This window comes from Triplophysa rosa, linkage group LG18 (assembly GCF_024868665.1).
Source record: "Triplophysa rosa linkage group LG18, Trosa_1v2, whole genome shotgun sequence".
Lineage (NCBI taxonomy): Eukaryota > Metazoa > Chordata > Actinopteri > Cypriniformes > Nemacheilidae > Triplophysa > Triplophysa rosa.
In genome coordinates, this window is record NC_079907.1 from 17,604,962 (window position 1) to 17,623,771 (window position 18,810).

At 37.9% G+C, this 18,810-nt stretch overlaps 1 protein-coding gene across 2 annotated transcripts in view; it reads right to left on the minus strand.

Moving 5' to 3' along the window:
• Positions 1 to 1,290: 1,290 nt before the first annotated feature.
• Positions 1,291 to 18,810, minus strand: part of usp22 (ubiquitin specific peptidase 22) — a 40,561-nt gene continuing 23,041 nt past the window's right edge. Inside the window, exons 3-13 of one of the 2 annotated variants that reach the window (XM_057358132.1) lie at positions 16,602 to 16,715; positions 15,499 to 15,600; positions 13,818 to 13,984; positions 13,580 to 13,727; positions 9,247 to 9,349; positions 7,460 to 7,618; positions 7,256 to 7,382; positions 6,676 to 6,767; positions 4,932 to 4,994; positions 3,945 to 4,094; positions 1,291 to 3,398 (exon numbers count right to left, since the gene is read on the minus strand). In XM_057358132.1, the coding sequence (XP_057214115.1) occupies positions 3,356 to 3,398; positions 3,945 to 4,094; positions 4,932 to 4,994; positions 6,676 to 6,767; positions 7,256 to 7,382; positions 7,460 to 7,618; positions 9,247 to 9,349; positions 13,580 to 13,727; positions 13,818 to 13,984; positions 15,499 to 15,600; positions 16,602 to 16,715 (1,268 nt within the window). In that variant the 3' untranslated portion in view covers positions 1,291 to 3,355. Of the gene's footprint in view, positions 3,399 to 3,944; positions 4,095 to 4,931; positions 4,995 to 6,675; positions 6,768 to 7,255; positions 7,383 to 7,459; positions 7,619 to 9,246; positions 9,353 to 13,579; positions 13,728 to 13,817; positions 13,985 to 15,498; positions 15,601 to 16,601; positions 16,716 to 18,810 lie in introns of both variants that reach the window. The other variant, XM_057358131.1, reaches the window with a different exon arrangement.

The following is an 18,810-nucleotide window of genomic DNA, read 5'->3' on the forward strand; positions in this document are numbered from 1 at the left end:
CAAAAGTCTGAAAATCTGTGTAAGGAACATCACTACCAAACATCTTTTTTCTGCAATCAAGCAAACTTTTTTGGGCGTTATTCCATAAAATTTAGTTTTATGTGTGTACATTTGTTCAGAACTGTGCTTGCAAACCATGTTCTGATTAGCATCTTTGAGCCAGGCTCAAAAGTATTAAAAAATTGTCACTACCAAAACAGTCACGACCGAAATGTATCAATGGGTATCATTGTTTCGATAGTGAGAAAAAGAAACACTTAATCCTTTATTTGAGGAAATAAACAAAACTCTGTACAGTTATGCGAATCATTAGTAATTTAAAATGATTTAATAGTGATATAGTATGTGAGCTTTAGGTTTTCTATTAGACATTTACTGTCAGATGTGTTTCTGCTATACTGTATGTGCTGGCTGCGTATGGGCAACATAGTTAGTTATTTGTATTAACATAAAATGTTGAAAGTCTGATTCAGCTGTGCAAATTAAATATTGTGATCACTACCAAAATAATTACCATCACTACTGAAAACGTGCGTGTCAAGACTGAAACATGGGATGTTTTGTCAAAAATAAAGTATATTAAATGATCAACTAAGATGTTATGATAGTGTTTGGTTCTATGTATATATAAACTAATGAATCCTTCACTTTGAAATCGGTATGATCAATTTTATGCCTTTTACAAAGAAAGATTGGATTCAAAATACAAATCTCATAAATTACACTTGAAATATTGTTAAAATTGTAAATGTTTATGTTGATTTACATGTAGAAACATTTTTTAAACGGCAAAATATATTTAAAAAGTAGATTTAAACAAAATCTTAATATGTAAATATAATCCTTCTAATAAAATTATATATTATTGTTTCGGTAGTGACAAAATTTTTAGGAGAGGAAGAATTTTCCCAAACTTTCTGAAATAACAATATGAAAATTAACTGCACAATTCTAGAAATGTGTACCTTTGATGTTATACAATTTGAATCAAACATTTCTGGGAAAAAATCTCATTTTTTCAAGATGTTTCCAACTCTGATTTTGCACCAATTCTGTAGAATGGCCCATATAGGCCTAGCACTAAAAGTGGTTCCCCTATTATTACGAGCAAAGAACCACTTTTAGTGCTATATTTGGTAACATTACATCTAGAAATGCTGATAAATTAAAATTTGGAATGGTCTCTAAAATTTCTTGCACGTGATCATATTAATCTTATATACTGTATATATAGTTGATTAACAACAAAAATGTTTTTACTCTCATCAATCTAATTTATACTTATTTTATTCTTATTTACTTGAGACTATTTTTTATGATACAGTTATGTTTGATACAGATAGTTATTCTCTACACTTCCTTGAGTCCTCAGACCTCATGAAACCCCTGCTCTAAACATTATGTAACGGAACAGAACAGACCACACAGCAGCTTTTCCACTATTTTTCCATTGATTTGTTTTACATACATTACATACATACATACATACTATACATAGATACATAATTAACATTTATAAAATCCTCCCCAGTCTTTTAGCATCCAGTTTAAACTGCATGCCAAGTTGGAGTACTGATTCAGTACACACATACACACACACACGTTAACACCACCAACACACAGGTGCCCACATACCTGCATGCGCACACACACTCAGGTAGTACACATATACACAGGTGTGTACGGATATGCATACGTGCGCACCCACACGCTCGCGCACACAACTGGAGCAACATGTTGCTGAGAAAAACACTGCTGAATCAAGCCATGGTGGCAACAGGCATCACATGAAAGGAAAGAAAAAAATTCTTCATTCACAATGCATCTGAAACGTAACACAAGCCTTCACGACTATACCTGTAGCAACATATCTGCAACTGAAACTTTCATGTTGAACAAAAAGAAACTAAGATGCAGCAAAGCTTCTTTCCATTCATGGTGAAGACTTACAGCACATATAAGAGAAGAGAATGGAGGTGATGGGGATACAGGACATGTAAACAGGAAATTAATGACTTATAAAAATATATTTATATATATTTACGTGTGTGTGTGTGTGATACATTTTTGGCCCCCAACCAAACAAAAAAGGACAATGAAAAAGATCAGGGCATATAGAGTTGAAACACTCTTGAATGAAAAAAATAGAAAAAAAGTGCTGGACACTGACAGTATTTCCAAACTCAACTAACAAATAACAATATATGATTACATTAAAGTTCATAATACCACTTGCCTTTCATTTGCATTCAGTACATCAATAATGCATACAAAGAAACAAAGGAATATTTTCCCTCATATACTTCTTGAAACATTTAGGGATGATGAATGGTGCTGTGAAGTACATAAATGTTTCATAATCTTTGTGAGAACAGATAGGGAAAAGCACAACTAAGAGAAAAATGAGATTGTGACGTTAAAGGAACAGCGCACCTAAAAAATGAAAACTGTCATAATTTATTTACCCTTATGTTGTTCCACATTTATGACTCACTGCTGTTACAACAGATTTTTTAAATATGTTGAATATTCTGCTTTTCAACATTAGGAAATCATAGAGGACTGGGGCTGTCAAACTCCGAAATGACAAAAACATGGTCCATGCAACTTGGGTGTTATATTCCAAGAGTTAATGCATCAGTTGCACCAATGATACATTTTGTGTGAAATTGAAAAAAAATCTTTGCATTCTTTTCACATTCATGAATGTTCTTGAGAGAAATAACAAAATTGCTAACCGTTTTGCGAACAACTCGTATGTAAAGTGAATAGCCTAAATTTAATTAAAATTCTGTATTTTCGCACGAAGCTATTAGACAGCAAATCTTCAGAACACTTGAATTATAGTTGTGTAAACCACGCATGACATTTTACACTTTCATTAAATGAAAATAAGTGTCCACTAAACCTCTTGTGTATCCGCAGAGGAACAACACGAGGATGAGTAAAAGATGACAACTTTTTGGGGGTGGGATATTGTAACCATTCCTTTAAAAACAGGGTAAATGAGATGCAAGTCTGTCTCCTCTATCTGTAGTGAGAGGAAAGAGAACAGGTGGAGGACTCTTCATCTTTAATGCCTCCTCCTTCTCCATCCATCAAGTATGCTCCGGTTGCTCAGTGCAGATTGGTTTAGCGGTGTCATTTTTTTTTTCATTTCTTTAGTTATGATTTTCTTTAGTTAGAAAGGCTGCATTTTTTGTTTGAACCATCTTCTGTTCTTGCCAGCTCTCCTGGGATGAACAAGTGTCAGGCTGGGTGCTTTATGCTGCTTTGTTTCTGTTTTCTGCCCCACCTTCACTCATATGATCTTCCCTTCACAGCATTTGTCTCGGACCACTTCTGGATCTGGGAATTATTCATATTCTAGGAACTGTTTATGGTAAAATAACAAGTACCTGTAACAACAAAAACTTGGTTTTAGAAACAACTGCTCCTTTTACAGTGAATTATTATATTTGTTTGTCATGTTTGTTAAAATATTCTATGATAAATGCATTGGTAAAAATTGTAAACCTTTTCCAATATTTGAAATAAATGAGGACAAAATGCATGTGGATTCTTGTTGTCAAATGTAGTGCAGCAAATCTGTAGTAAATGTGATGAATTACACCTGTGGTACACAGTTCTTGGTCACCATTGACTGCCAAAGAAGGAAAAATGACAATGGTAGTCAAAAGTGCCCCAGAACTGTTTGCTTTCCTACATTCTTCAAAATATCTTCTTTTGTGTTCAAATTCAAGAAATTAATAAAGCAATTTTCCTACTATGGTGGTAAAAGGTGGCCAAGAACTTGGGGTGAGTAAATGAAAACAGAATTTTCATTTTTGGGAGAACTATCCCTTTAAATGCAATAACATTCACACATTTTTAGGTGTGGCCTGAGCAAATACTTTTAGGGGCAACTGTATGTATGGATATAGAATACTAAATTGAAGACTGACCCCTCACTGTCCAGAACATCTTTAATGCTGGCCTTAGTGATGATGGCGTCATCACATTTAAACCACTGGTCCTTGTGCTGACGGATAAATGTGGTGTAATGGCCGCTTTCCAATGTGCCCTGATGATTCACCACTGCGAAGAGAGAATACCTGCATCAGAGAGAGAGAGAGAGAGAGAGAGAGAGAGAGAGAGAGAGAGAGAGGTGATTTCACACAGACAAATATGTATTGTATTGAAGTGTGTATACAGTATATGCGTGTATATATTGCCGAAAAAATTAAGAGACCATTTCAGAGACTTTCTGATTTTTAAATTTACTCTATATGTGTGTTTAGGTAAAATGATCATTTTTGTTTCATTCTGTGAGCTACTAAAAACATTAAAGAAAGGTTTGAATAAAAATATTATTTCTATTTGGTTTCGTTGGAGATGAATGACAACTGGAGAAACAGGTCATAACAAAAATAAACGTTTTTTTTAAAACATAAAATTCTGCAAAGAAAACAAGTTCATATTCACTTTTAAGCAACATAACAGTAATATTTGTCTATGTATTTAGGGAAAGTTTAAATATAAAAACTAACCCTCTCTCTTTCTCTCAACAGGTATTGTTCTGGCTTTTGTGGAAACTAGTAACTTTGTATTAGCACCTATTGTATTATTGCTCCTGTATGACATATCGCTTTATTGCTCCCTGAACTCTTTGTAAGTCGCTTTGGATAAAAGCGTCTGCTAAATGACTAAATGTAAATGTAAATATAATTATTTATGTGATAACCTCAACTTTTCCTCTGTCTTGTCATGCTGTCAGTGTTTCACATTGCTGTTAGATGAATATGTAACTCCTGAGTTTTGATTTTATTGAAATACAACAAACACTGGACTGGAATGCCCACAATACACCTAGAAATGCTGATTTGAAATGATTTTTTTTCCACGGATATAAAAAGTAATTATATTAGTAAATATAGCATACTTCCACTTACTTGTTATCATTGTTTAATGAATCTACTTGCTGCTGGTACTGTCCATTCATTCGGCTCTCTTTACTACAGAAAAAAAACACATTAAGGTATTCGGTTAAGTTGGCAAGTCATTCTAATATTTTTTTTACTTTGAATTTGCTAGCTCCACAAACACCAGTTGTGTCTAACCTGTCTACTTTTTATATAAACAGAAATATCAAAACAGAATCTGATGAGATGCCTTAAACAGGCCTAGCTGACGCATGCAAACCGCATTACTCATCAAGCTTGATAAGATACATTTTGAGACACCGTTCTGGTGACATGCATTCTTAATTATGTTTTTTTATATCATACTTTTACAAATCACCAAATTGAATCCAGCAGGCGACAGCCAGTGGAGCATATATAATTTTGGCAAACTTTTAATACTTAAATGGGTAGTTCACCCAAAAATGAAGATTCCATCATCATTTACTCTCCCTCAGGTTGTTCCAAACCTGTAGACATTTTTTGTTCCGCTAACCCCAAAGGAAGATATTTGGAAGAATGTCAGTAACCAAACATATATCATACCCCATTCACTGCCATAGTAGGCAAAAAGAAATACTATGGGAGTCAATGGGGGATGAGATCTGTTTGGTTATGAAATTTCTTTTTAGAACAAAGAAATTTATACAGGTTTGGTACAATCTGAGGCCGAGTAAATGATGACAGACTATTCATTTTTTGGGTGAACTATCACCATCACAGAGTTTGAATCAGTTTGAATCTAGTCTAGTGTTTGGGTAGTAAAATGTTTCTATTAAAAAGATACCATTCATAACTTTTGCCTTTTTTACACAACATGACAGAAATTGCAAGTTACTCACAGAGTTATTTTCTTTACATTGGTTAAGTCAAATGAGGTCAAACTGACATTTTCTATGAAACCATACCTGAAAGCAGGGGTGGTTCTAGGGTGAGTGGATATCCGGGGCTTAGCCCAAAAACATCATATTTATGAGTTAGAATATACATTTCTCATCTAAAAACGTTTGTAAAACGCGAGCCACACCACTTTCTAATTTTTTTTTAATTGATCAGAAGCTGGTGCTGTCGTGGCATCTGCCGCTGCTAAGCAACAATGAGCAGTCCTCTGCGTGAAGATTCCGCCAAAGGATAAATGGATTTTCAGCACCGACACGCCTGGAAAAAGAGCGTGTCGAACATGCGCACCGCAACCAAGTTGCTTTATATTTGAGCACACTTGTCAGTTGTCACACATCTACATTCAAAATAATCAATGTGCTTGTGAAAGATCTGAACTGTGAAGGCCCTAAAGTGATTTGTACAGTGCACTGTAACTGAAATGTTTACTGAAAACATTCGGGGCTTCAGCCCCCTTAGCCCACCACTAGTGCCACTCCTGTCTGAAAGCTCAATGTATAAATCACTATTATAAGCTTACCTTTTCGAATCCGGAAAAGGTAAGGTGACAGTTCTGAACGCTGTTTTTATGTACTTAAACTCAATAACAGATTTTTGTTCAATTGCAGCATTAATGTGTTATATCACTTATCGCCTTGCCCAAAAATCCCTATCAGATAAGCTCTTTTTGCACTTTGCGAGCTTGTATGTTCCTGAATGCATCATGTCGACCTTACTGTACTTACAAATAAAAATATTTCTGACAAAAGATAATGATTCTGGATGCTGTCACCTCTGATAAAATCCATCACTGATGACTAAAGACGATGTCAAGAAACATGAGAAACAGTCATACCTGGAAGCCATGAAGGGTGTCATGTCCAGCTCAAGAGGGAATGACACATAGGTGGTGATCTTTCGACGGAGCTTCGCGGAATGCTCAAACCGCTAAAATGAGAGGCAGAAAAAGATAAAACAGACGAAGCAGAGTTTAAAGAAACGTGAAAATCATGGGGACTGTGTAACAAACCTTGTTCATGAAAAATGTATCATACTTTAGCTTTAAATGTGCCTTAAAGAGTTCACCCAAAAATAAAAATAAATCATTATCAAAAACATCATTGATTCCTCATGACCCTTTTTGGATCTAATAATAGTTTGTGCAGGTCTTATATGACATCATCAATTTCAGACCTATCTGCAAAGAGAGGCTGGTCGTTTTTAATATTGATCAGATGTTCTCTTCCTTTCTAAGTGGATGGTTCTTGGCCAGAAAAGCTGCAAAGTAGACCAGATTTTATGCTGATGGTTCCAAATCTGGCTAAGCGAGGCTAATGTCAACCCAACAAGCCAAGAACTAAAACAACACATGATACACTTTAATACACACCACAACTGACGCAAAAAGACGCTTAAACACATACACGTGCACTTACTTTAAGGTGGAAGCATGCCACGATCGGAAGTCTCTTCATTGTCAGCTGCTTAGTAGACTCCTGGTAACTATGGCAACCGCTGCATTTGATCTTGGCGCTACTTCCCAAGTGTTCAGGTCGGGTGAACCTGCATTGCAGAAACTTGAGTCAGTGGCACCCAGTGGGATCCACAAAGACGGAGATGCTGTAGTGCGACGTGTGTACCTGCGTAAGCAGTCTGTGAGTGTGGTCGCTCCTGTGGGGTGACTGTCTCCATTCACCACGCTACCATCAGTGCCCGGGCTGAGGGGCCAGAAGGGGGTGGAAGAACCCGGCAGGTCCAGACTGATGTCCCAGAATGGGTCTATTGTCGTGGAAACACCGCTATGGATGAAAAGATAAAATAATAAGCAAAAGAGCTTTTCAGTCAATATAACAGCAAAATCTTAACAGAAAATAATTAAATATAAAGATGACAATGAATGCAATGGAATGTGAACAAAGGCACAGCTGGACTTTACACCATGAGGATTAGCTCAGACAGAAAGTGAAGGACCGGAATGGACTGCAACACCTCTATTAAACACAAGGTGGTGCTAAAACGCATGAATAACTTGCATGAACACGCTTGCAAACTGCATCTTTACACTTGAGGACAACATCCAAACTGCGTTACATCAAAGTCTGTTTACGGAAGTCGTGCCACTCGGCGGCCATGTTTGCAACGCCTCTGGGCAGCAATTTACGACATAGCAAGTCCACACCACAGTCCTGTCTACTTGCATGGAGGAATGCAGAAATTTCTAAAATCGCTGGCAAAAATCACAATTAAACAGCATATTTCCAATCAATAATTAAACAGGACATGAACTGTATCATAACTTTGGCTTGCTAAGCTTACATTGCGCTAAAATTACCTTTTTCGAAGTCGTCTCATCTACTGCACCTGCGCACAGGCTGGCAAGCGCCTCACGAGAGTCCCGCCTCAGAGAATTGTCAGTCTTTATTCATTGACGATTGGCTCGTTTTACTGGAATGCGGGACTTACTTCGCTATAGCGGCCATATTAACCGTTGCATTCCTCGCCATTCATTGTAACGGCAGTGGCGCATCTTGTTAATATTAATATATTTGGTTACATGCAGAAAACAGGATACTAAAACCTACGGTCTACACAGGTAGCATTTTTGAAGTATGCTCAAAAGATGATGTCAAAAGGAAGGAAGCTTTCTTAAAGGGATAGTGAACCCAAACGCTGCCATCATTTGTTAACCCTCGTGTCATTTCAAACCTGTGTGACTTTCTTTCTTCTGCAGAACACAAAAGAGGATATTTTGAGAAATGTCAGAGTAGTTTTGTGTTCATACAGTGGAAGTCAATGGAGGAAATATTGTTTGGTTACCAACGTTCTTCAAAATATATTCTTTTGTCTTCTGAAGAAGAAAGAAAGTCACACAGGTTTGGAATGACATGAGGGTGAGTAAATGACAACAGATTTTTCATTTTTGGGCAAACTATCCCTTAACGATACCTCAGTGTAGCCAATGTCTAAGGCAAAACTGTCCTTCATGGACAACAATCCCATAAAGCAATTGCAAGAGCTCAGTAAAACTGCAAAAAAATCATTAAAGTACAAAAAAATTGACTTATCCAATAACTGCCATGTAGAATTGTGCTTTTTACAGCATCACAAAATTAGCTTAGCCACATGCTAACACCATACTCAACTGAAATCAATACATTTAAAGGAATAGTTCACCCAAAAATGGTTCCCATTGACTTGACCAAAGTAATTTTAACGCACGTTTCCGAGCATCCCAATCTAGAAACCTACAAGCTCCCATATCAGTCAGGACGTTGCCATTAAAGGCTGGTGCCTACAAAGGCCATGATGTAGCTAAAAGCGCACCCGTTCACGTACACCAAAAGGTGAAGCTGGTGAAGGACAAATAGAGGGTTTCATTGATGTAGAACATTAGAGATGAAAGATTAAACACTGTGGTTGGTCTTACTGGCACACTTGGCAGGTCACGTCAGACTGCAGGCCTCCTGTGAAGATTTGGTCAATGATGCAGTTGCAGTGGTTTGGGTTGTTGGCTTTTTTCCCATTGTCATCTCCTTAGTGGACATGCGAGCAGCATATGAACACACATCGAGGAGGAGAGAAAGAGAGAGAGAAGGTCTGATTAGAAAGCAAAGCTCGGATTGCTGCAGAAAGGCCCCTCCCTTTTTGTTTCACACTGCAGGAGTGAGGGAGAGAGTGAGGATATAGAGTGAGATGTGTCTACAAACTCCCCCTCACTTCCTGTTTCACAGCTTTCCTTATAGCAGCTAGCTGTACCTCCTCGATGTGTCTTGTGTCTGTTTGCTCTCAGCTCCCACCCACTCTCTGACCCTGACATGAGTACAGCATGTTCAGTTCTGTATACGTTCAGTTCTGACTCTTTCGATCTCTTTAAAGTATGCTTGAAATGTATGAGTTCAATCAATATTTTGTTGAATGTTTCAGATTAAAGACAACTCAAATGTTGTGAAATGTTCTGTTATAGCTTCCAAAGTCACAAACTGTATTGTGAGAATGCCATTGATGCACCAAATTGTTCATTTTAAACCAACCTGTTACACACAACGCATGTTATTAAAGGTGATATAATCATGTTTTTTGTAAGGTACACATAAAACGACATTACTAACTGAAACACAGGGCTATCTGAAACGTACATTTTCAGTTTCATCTCGTGGCTATCAATAGCAAATAAATTGCTCAATTTAACTGCCTTTTAAAGGTCCAATGTGTAATTTTGGAGGATCTATTGACAGAAATTCAATATAATATACATAACTACAGTGAGGGAAATAATTATTTGATCCCCTGCTGATTTTGTATGTTTGCCTGCTTGCAAAGAAATTAAGGGTCTATTATTTTTATGGTAGGTTTATTTTAACTGATAGAGACAGAATATTAAAAAAATCAGGGGAAAAGATGTTATATAAAGGTTATAAATTGATTTGCATTTCAGTCATTGAAATAAGTATTTGATCCCTGAGAAAAAATAACTTTGTACTTGGTGGAGAAACCCTTGTTGGCAAGCGCAGAGGCAAGACATTTCTGATAGTTGGTCACCAGGTATGCACATGTGACAGGATACATTTTAGTCCACTCCTCTGTCATTCTTTAAGGTTTCTTGGCTGTCGCTCAGCAAATTGGAGTTTTAGCCCCCTTCACAGATTTTCTATAGGACTTGGGTCTAGAGACTGGCTAGGACATTTAATGTGCTTCTCCTTAAACCACTCTTTGGTTGTCTTGGCAATATGCTTTGGGTCTTTGTCATGTTAAAGGCACATCCACAACCTATCTTCAGTGATCTAGTTAAGGGGAGAAGGTTCTCATCCAAGATTTTACGGTACATGGGCCCGTTCCTCAGCCCATCAATGCGGTGAAGTTATCCTGTACCCGTAGCAGAGGAAAAAGCCCTAAAGCATAATGTGTCCAACACTGTGCTTCTCTCTAGGCATGGTGTTCTTGGGGTCATAGTCAGCATTTCTCTCCCTCCAAAAACAGGAGTCAATTTTGGTCTCACAGCAGTGCCAGCACTTTCTCCAAGCCTTTTCTGAATCATTTTGATGTTCATTGTCAAACTTCAGATGAGCCAGGCGGGCTTTCTTGGGCAGGAGGACCTTGCGGGTGCTTCAGGATTTCAATCTATTGTGGCATAGTGTGTTACCAATTGTTTGCTTGCTAACTGTGGTCCCAACTGTCTTGAAATCATTAACAAGCTTCTTCCGTGTAGTTCTGGGCTGATCTTTAACCTTTCTCATGATCATCTTTAGCCCATTGGGGAAATCTTGCAGAGAGCTCCAGACCAAGGGCAATTGATAGTTATTTTGTATTTCTTCTATTTCCAAATAATCGCACCAACAGTTGTCTCCTTCTCACCAAGCTTCTGTCTGTAGCCTATTCAAGGTTTGTGCATCATTACAATCTTGTCCCTGACATCCTTTAAAACCTATTTGGTCTGGACCATGTGTAACCCAGGTCACTATTCCGCAACTGCGTAAGGGAGAAGCGTAACACTAATATGGTGCATGTCAATAGCCCCGCCTACTATTGTAGCATGATAACCGCACGAGATGGAGAAGAGTCACACATGTAGTGATTTGGAACTAGGAAGAAAACAGGGCGACCGAACGCCAATGTGTCGTCGTTAGAATTAATAAGCAAAGAGAAAGGAGTTATAACAGAAATTAGAAGCTGAAGTCGTTGATAGAATCTAAAAGTTGCTTGTAGCGATAGCAGTACAGAACATATAACCGATTAACGTTAGTTAGTGAATCGTGTGCTTGCTAACGCAGGACGGAAAGGCTAGTCAATCTGATTAGTGTCGTAGAACTAGATTTTCTTCGCTAAAGAACTGTTTCAATTGTTGTTATTTTCTTGGTTGGGTTTTTTCCTCTGGGTTTTTTTTTTCCCTTTCCCGGTTGTCTCCGGTTTGTTTCCTACTTCTTTTTCGTCGCCTCCTGCACCCTGTTCCCGTTCTGATGGAGTAAGGAGTTTATTTTTATTTTTTTCCATATGGAGTTTCCAGAACTGAATTGTTTCTCCTTCAAAGGAGATATTTCTTATTGGTGAAACTGGCGAGCCATCCCGGTTTTACAAATTCTCGAGCACTACCTACAATGCAACAAAAAGTGGTAGGACAAAGACTGTGTTTATTTTGCAACCTTAGGAATGCGGCTGCATTTCCTACGGAGTATTCAGCCGCACGGACACTGAACCGAGTTAAACTCCTGTCATTGCCTGAGTAGCTAATTCAGGAGGGTTCTATTTGGGTGTATTTGCCTGAAATTCATTGCTATTATTGTTTAAGTGTTTATTTTGTTGTGTATTTTGCCATTTATCTTTTCCTGCCAGGCTAATATAGCTGAACATAAAGCATTCTTATTTTCCTTTTATGACCTTGTCTCGAGTGTTTTTTTCCCCTGTCTTGCTGCAACGCTGGCTCCAGAGCGAATGTAGACTTCTGATTTGGCCCAATGCGAATTACTCTTCATGACTATGGTCTGATCCTGACTACTGTGTCAATTGTCATACCCTGTTAGGAGGGTTACACATGGTGGTGGAGAGGTTGAAATGGAAGATATAGATTCTGTTGGCGGGCATCTTTTATATACATAACAAGCTGATTTAGGAGTACTTTCTTAAAGTGACAGGACTAATCTGCGGTCCATATAGGCACCTAAACAATCTGTGGAGCCAGAATTCTTGCTAGTTGGTAGGGGATCAAATACTTATTTTACTGACTGAAATGCAAATCAATTTATAACCTTTATATAACATTTTTTCAATGTCAAATAAGGATCAAATAATTATTTCCCACACTGTATATGTCTTCAGATGTGTATTAAGTCCATACATAATGAAGCGTTATGATTTTATTACCTTAGAATGTGCTATTTCTATCTACATACACCACGGGTCCCCTTGCATGGAATTCGCCATGTTGTTTTTACAGTAGCCCTAAACAGACAAACTGCTCTACAGAGCGTGTTTCATAAATACATCATCTCCTTCGGCAAATAAGCGAAAGTGTGACAACATCTTAATCCTGTGCAGCCACCGTAGTTCTTCGAAAGAGAGGGGTGGAGCAAGCCATTGGTTGCAATTCGCAACATCACCGCTAAATGCTGCTAAATGTCATACACTGGACCTTTAAAATAAATACAGCTAAAATAATTAAAGGGACAGTTCACACAAAAATAATTCCGTCATCATTTCCTTCATGTCATTCTAAACCTGTATATGACTCCTCTGTGGAACACAAAAGAAGATATTTTGAGAAACGTCTCAGTGGTTTGTGTCCAAACAATGGAAGTCAATGGGGTCCAATGTTGTTTGATTACAAACATTCTTCAAAATATCTACATTTTTATTCTGCAGAAGAAAGTCATATGAGGGTGACCAAATTATAAAAAGATTTTCATTTTTGGGTGATCTATAGCTTTAACACACATCACGCTACAAAACTGAAAAGTAGCCAGGTGGCACAAATATAATTAACAAGCTAATGATGTTTCCCTGGGATTACTGTAATAAAGGAACACAGAGGGATTAATTTACAGTTAATAACAAACATTCAATCATAGATGCATTTTATTCTCATAAAAATGAAAGTTTGTACAATCGGATAATGAAATGTTACAGAACAACACAGCACCATATATCCATCACAGTTTGGTTGCTTCTAGTAACTAGTGAGCTAGTATACTATTCCAAACACAGCCTCTTTAGTGTATTATGTTTTATACAGTGAGGTCAGTCCAGCTGCTTCTGATTGACTGCAGTACCTTTGCAGTGTCTATGTAGCACATCCAAAGCAGCGATGAGGAACTCGTGTGCGTCCTGCTGCTCGTAGCCAGCGAGGTGTCTAGCATGGGTCCACACGAGATGCAGCAAGCGGAAGGGAATGTGAGGAGAGCGGTGACCCGAGTAGAACTTCAGGAGACAGAGAGAGAGAAAGTTTACATGTTTTTAGAAAAGTTAAGGACACTGTACAGATGCCAAGTGTTTGTGTGACGCTCTCACCTCCTGAAAGAGCTGAGACATTTCGCAAACTAGACAAGAATTGGACTGCATCTCACACTTGTGTCTGTCGGACAGAAAAAAGTCCCTCAGCAGCGGAGTATGTGTGAGAGCCTGAACGATACAGTTCATAAAGCATGTGTTCCCAAGGTTTATCAAACCCCTCAGTCCTGTATAAAAATGAAGAGAAATAGAAAAAGAGTTAAAAATAAAATTAAGAAATTTAGCTGTCAAGCACTCTAGATGTAAGAATAATACACAACAAAGAAATTGGATAAATCAAATTAAATTAAATAATCAAGTAAAAAAAATCCAGTGTATACTCAAAATATGAATACTTTCCACAAACATCACCAATAACAAGCTACCCTGTACAGTTTGACAGGTTACAGGAGGCCGGTGAGGTTTTGGATGAGGTCTGGTCTATGCAGACAGAAGGCTGCGCGCTCTCCCAGGGTTGCTAAATGTTTTCAACTGGCCTAGATCCAAATCTACAGCTCTCAAGACATCTGTTCCTCACACTTTGTAGCAGTTAGTTAAGGGAGGATTGGAGTAAAAGGGGTAAAAAGCATCTAAATGTATGTCCTTTTCTGCTACACTATATGCAAAAAAAAAATGATTGTACAAATACTTTGTATTCTTCATACAGTAACAGAGCAGGACATGAATTGTGGGACACCAATAACTTAAGTTATGTAAACAAACAAAATGTGTCTAATGTTTTCAAAAGTATGGGACACCAAAGCATGCACTGTTTATGGAAAGGATAAAGCCAGAGAGATTAAAAAACAAGTACGCATGCATAAAGCACCTGTTCAATAGAGAGAGAGAGCGACAGAGACAGACAGATGGAGAGAGAGTGTGAATGAGTGTGGGAGAGCTTCCGGCTACATCCAGCAGCGCTTCCTACTGTATTCCACTCATTCAAGTACTTATATTTTATTTATGCACACGGGTGATGGAACATCATATACGCGCCTGATCCGACACACACATCAATGGTGGAGTATCGCTGCTGACAACACCCCCCTCATCCAATCTCATCACTGGCTCAGTCGAGCAAAAGAGTCCGTAAACCAATGCCACCCAAAATCCATCTCACACAATAGCCTTCTGAAATCCTCATATGTCGGCCACATTACGTCCTACATGATCAATGAAATCTGAGGCACTCATATAGCTAATCGCATTAGTTTGTTTCTCTGGGTTCGAGAGAGGCTGCCATTTAGCGCCTACGCTAGGCCTGCGGTGCAGACATTTACCACCATTACTCCACTGCCAACCTCTCTGACTGCAGGGAAACGGGCAAAAATGAGAGAAGGGAGAGAAAGGTACCGCTGAAGAGAGAGGATTATTTCTCTAATGGCTGACGCCCGTATCTCGCCCCTTATTTGTGTGTGTGCTTTTTATTCTCTCTCACCTTCATATAAACAGAAATTGTCAAAAAAAAATAGCTGAGCGAGATTGACGGCACTGGTAGCGAAGAAACAAAACACGGTCTTGGCTCTCGTACAACGCGCAGTCTCTAGACATTTGACAACTAAAATGTAATTTGAATTGATTGTGGAGTTGGAAAAAAAGCAGACGCAGTAAGATACAGTCCTGTTTTGGCCGATCGCTTATAAAAAAATAAAAAAAAACTCATTTGCCAAGAAAAAGAGCCTATGGGAAATAAATTGCTTACCTATGGTGCAGTTTGCCGTTATTTTCCTCCGTTTTGGGTTGTGTCGCAACAGCTCCAGTTCTCGTTTCGTGGGCTCCCACATTGAATATTTCTCCCCAATTCCTGAGGTATTACAAGATTAATTTTAATTGTATATAATTTTGCCCAGTGCTTGCAAGGCAACATTGCTTTGATATTCTTTAAAAGTCTGGTTAGGGTTTGTTCTAAACAACTAAACCTAAATATGAAATGTCAGCACTTTAGCTAGTTTATTGCTGGTTTTGATATTTATAGACTTTTTTTATACATATGTTAACAATGTTATAAATATGTCATATATGTCTACATAAATGTAGACGGTTTTAGCAGCAACAACGTAACCAAACTTAATTTCCATTAGACTTACACAAAGAATCAATAGCCGCAGAGTAGTTTTAATTTTATTTAATACAATTAATATACAATAAAATGTTAATATGAATTAATAGTAATATAATTTAAATATAGAATAAATTATCAGAGCAGGTGGCACTATGCATCTCTAAAGTTGGTTCACAACCTGCCATAAAACCTAAAAAGTACGGTATGGCAAGAATGACTTATCGCGAGAAGACAAAAATTACACTTCAGTCGCATAACATAGTTTAATGGAAACGGCATCATTCCGCAATATTTTTTAATCGACATTTAGAAAACATTGCTTAAGTTTTGCGCAAATCTGTTATGGAAACCTGGCTGGTGATGACATCATCATTTTTGTTTATCAACAGAACTGCAGTCATACTGACTGGCTGCAAAATGTGTATAATGAATTAAAATTGTCTTCCTTGTATTCGCAAATATCCTTATTATTTATAGCATATATGGAATATTTAATTCCATATATTAAATAATTATTAGCAACCTTCACGTTGCACAATGACTGTGTGTTGCTTGTGTAGCCGACTAAAAACAATATCTGGTACTGCCATCAGGAAATGCAAATCTATCTTTGTACTGTGCCAAATGTTGCATGTCACATTTAAACATATGCAGATTCAATAGTGTGCTTGAGGAAAATAATGAAAAATTACGCCATTGACAGAAACAAAAACAAGTGTGAAAAGTGTGACAGCAACACCCACCTTGCAACTTCCAAGCTTTTCTTTGTTCTTCTTTGGCAATCTGTTCCATGTCTTTGTCGTATATATAGTCTTGGCACACAAAGCAATATATTCCACCGTACAAAAGGTCTATAGCTGAACGAGAAGGAAGAAACGGGAAGGACATATTAGAGACCTTTTGAAGAAGCTGACGCATGCACCTACTCTCGACAGAAATTCTATATCTACTCTTAAGCGTTGTAAATATGGATGAGGTATTAGGGAAACATCCAAAGCATTGCTCAGTGCAGCATATCAACCCTCTTGATGGGAATAATAATGACGATGCAGTGCAAAAAAATATTCGTTATTATTCGTAAATATTCTATTGTGTCCTCTGTGAAATGTCACGGTGGTTCAATCTCATCGAGGTATAAATATGACCGCTGCAATAGTCTGTAGGTCATGTGTGCTTGTTGATAAACATAATTTGTAGACCTATCTGCTCCTCATTGCTCTGACCGATGTGAAAATTATGAATGAGGTATATCAATTATGAATAATTGCTCCGTAATGAGGAAGGAAGGATTGTGTGTGAAGCTCATTCAGTGGTATCCTTCCATTTCCATAAGCCTGCAGCAGCAATACCTGTTTTTCAGTTCCCATGGAAACCTGATGATGGTCTGTTTAACACAGACAGACTAAAATGTTTGCAGGTGGAGCAAAGCAGTGGGGACCGGCTTCTATTTGTGACATGACACTAATGCACAAGCCTGGCAAAACTTGCCGACAGGTGCTCGGACTATGAAGCTTTTAGTGGCTTTGAGAGAAGCAGAAGGCGAATGTTCGAGGCTATTTTCAGCTATTTTTAAGGGAAGAAGTCTTATAGTATATGACTGTCAAACTGGTGGTTGGGCACAGACAGAGAGAAAAGTCAAAATTGACCCGATTTACTAAAACACCCCAGGTTTTACTGTGCGCAGTGAAGATGTATTGGTGTGCTAGGGTGAAATTACTCTTCTTGTCTGTTTACGTAACAAAAGTAGCACGACAATGAAAAACAATGTTATCCAATTATATGAAGCCTAACAACCAAGATCGGATCAAATCATGATGGAAATCCCTTCCAACTCTGTATTTTGTTTCATTCTAATACCATTTCATCCATCACATTAAGGAAGTTAAACGTGTTTGTGAATGTTGTTGTCTTTGTGATATGGCAGAAGTATGTAATCCACCTTTTTATAAAAAAAATCAGCATGTGGTCATAATCACATAGGGCTGGGCGATGTGACAATGTTATCGTATATCGCCGATGTCTCGCAAATATCCCGGTAGGGCTGTGCAATTAATCGAAAATAATTGTAATCGTCAATTTTGGCCTTCAACAATTACAAAAACAAAATAATCGACATAAAACGATTATTGTGCCGCATTCCACTTTGCAAGGATCATCTCTTTTCTTGTGGTATAAATCCACAGCGCACCCCCTTCCTTTACAGTTGTTCAGCTGTGCTATTTCTTTACATTTTTCAGTTGAATTCACAGTTTAAAAGCCAAGTATTTTTATTTTTCTATGTTCTTTTAAAACTTAGTGAGTAATCATGTTAAATAATCGGGATCTCAATATTGGCCAAAATAATCGTGATTATGATTTTTGTCATAATCGAGCAGCCCTATATCCCTGTGTCGATTACAACAGACAGATACCAGACTATAATCGATAATAATGGAAAATATGCATTATAACATTATCATGTGATGTAGGTTTTAGCGTGAACATTCATGTTCATATGCCCAGGCAAAACCTCACACTCGCGGGGCTGTACCGGCAACAGTTTTCTACTGCATAAAAGCTATGGTTTATCTATACGCTTTACCTGATGTAAGAAGTCACTGCAACACTGGTTTGTGCGCGTGCGCGTTTGTTTGACACTTGGCAGGTCCGGAACGAATTACCTCTCGGTCCGTAGCCGCAGATTGATCAGCGTATGACATCAGTACGCCGATCGTCTGCGCAACATTGCATGAAGTCAAACACACCTGATATTACCAGACATCGCGATGATTTGAAAGTCGATTATCGATTAAAAAAAATTAACACATCGGCCAGCCCTATAATCACATTCCCTTCAGTTTGCTAGGTTTTAAAATCAAGCTTCACAACATTTAAGAATTAAATATTAGCTGGTTACGAGAAGACTTTAAAAGTCGTATGTACAAAAGACTAATTAGAAAAGAACGACTGAAT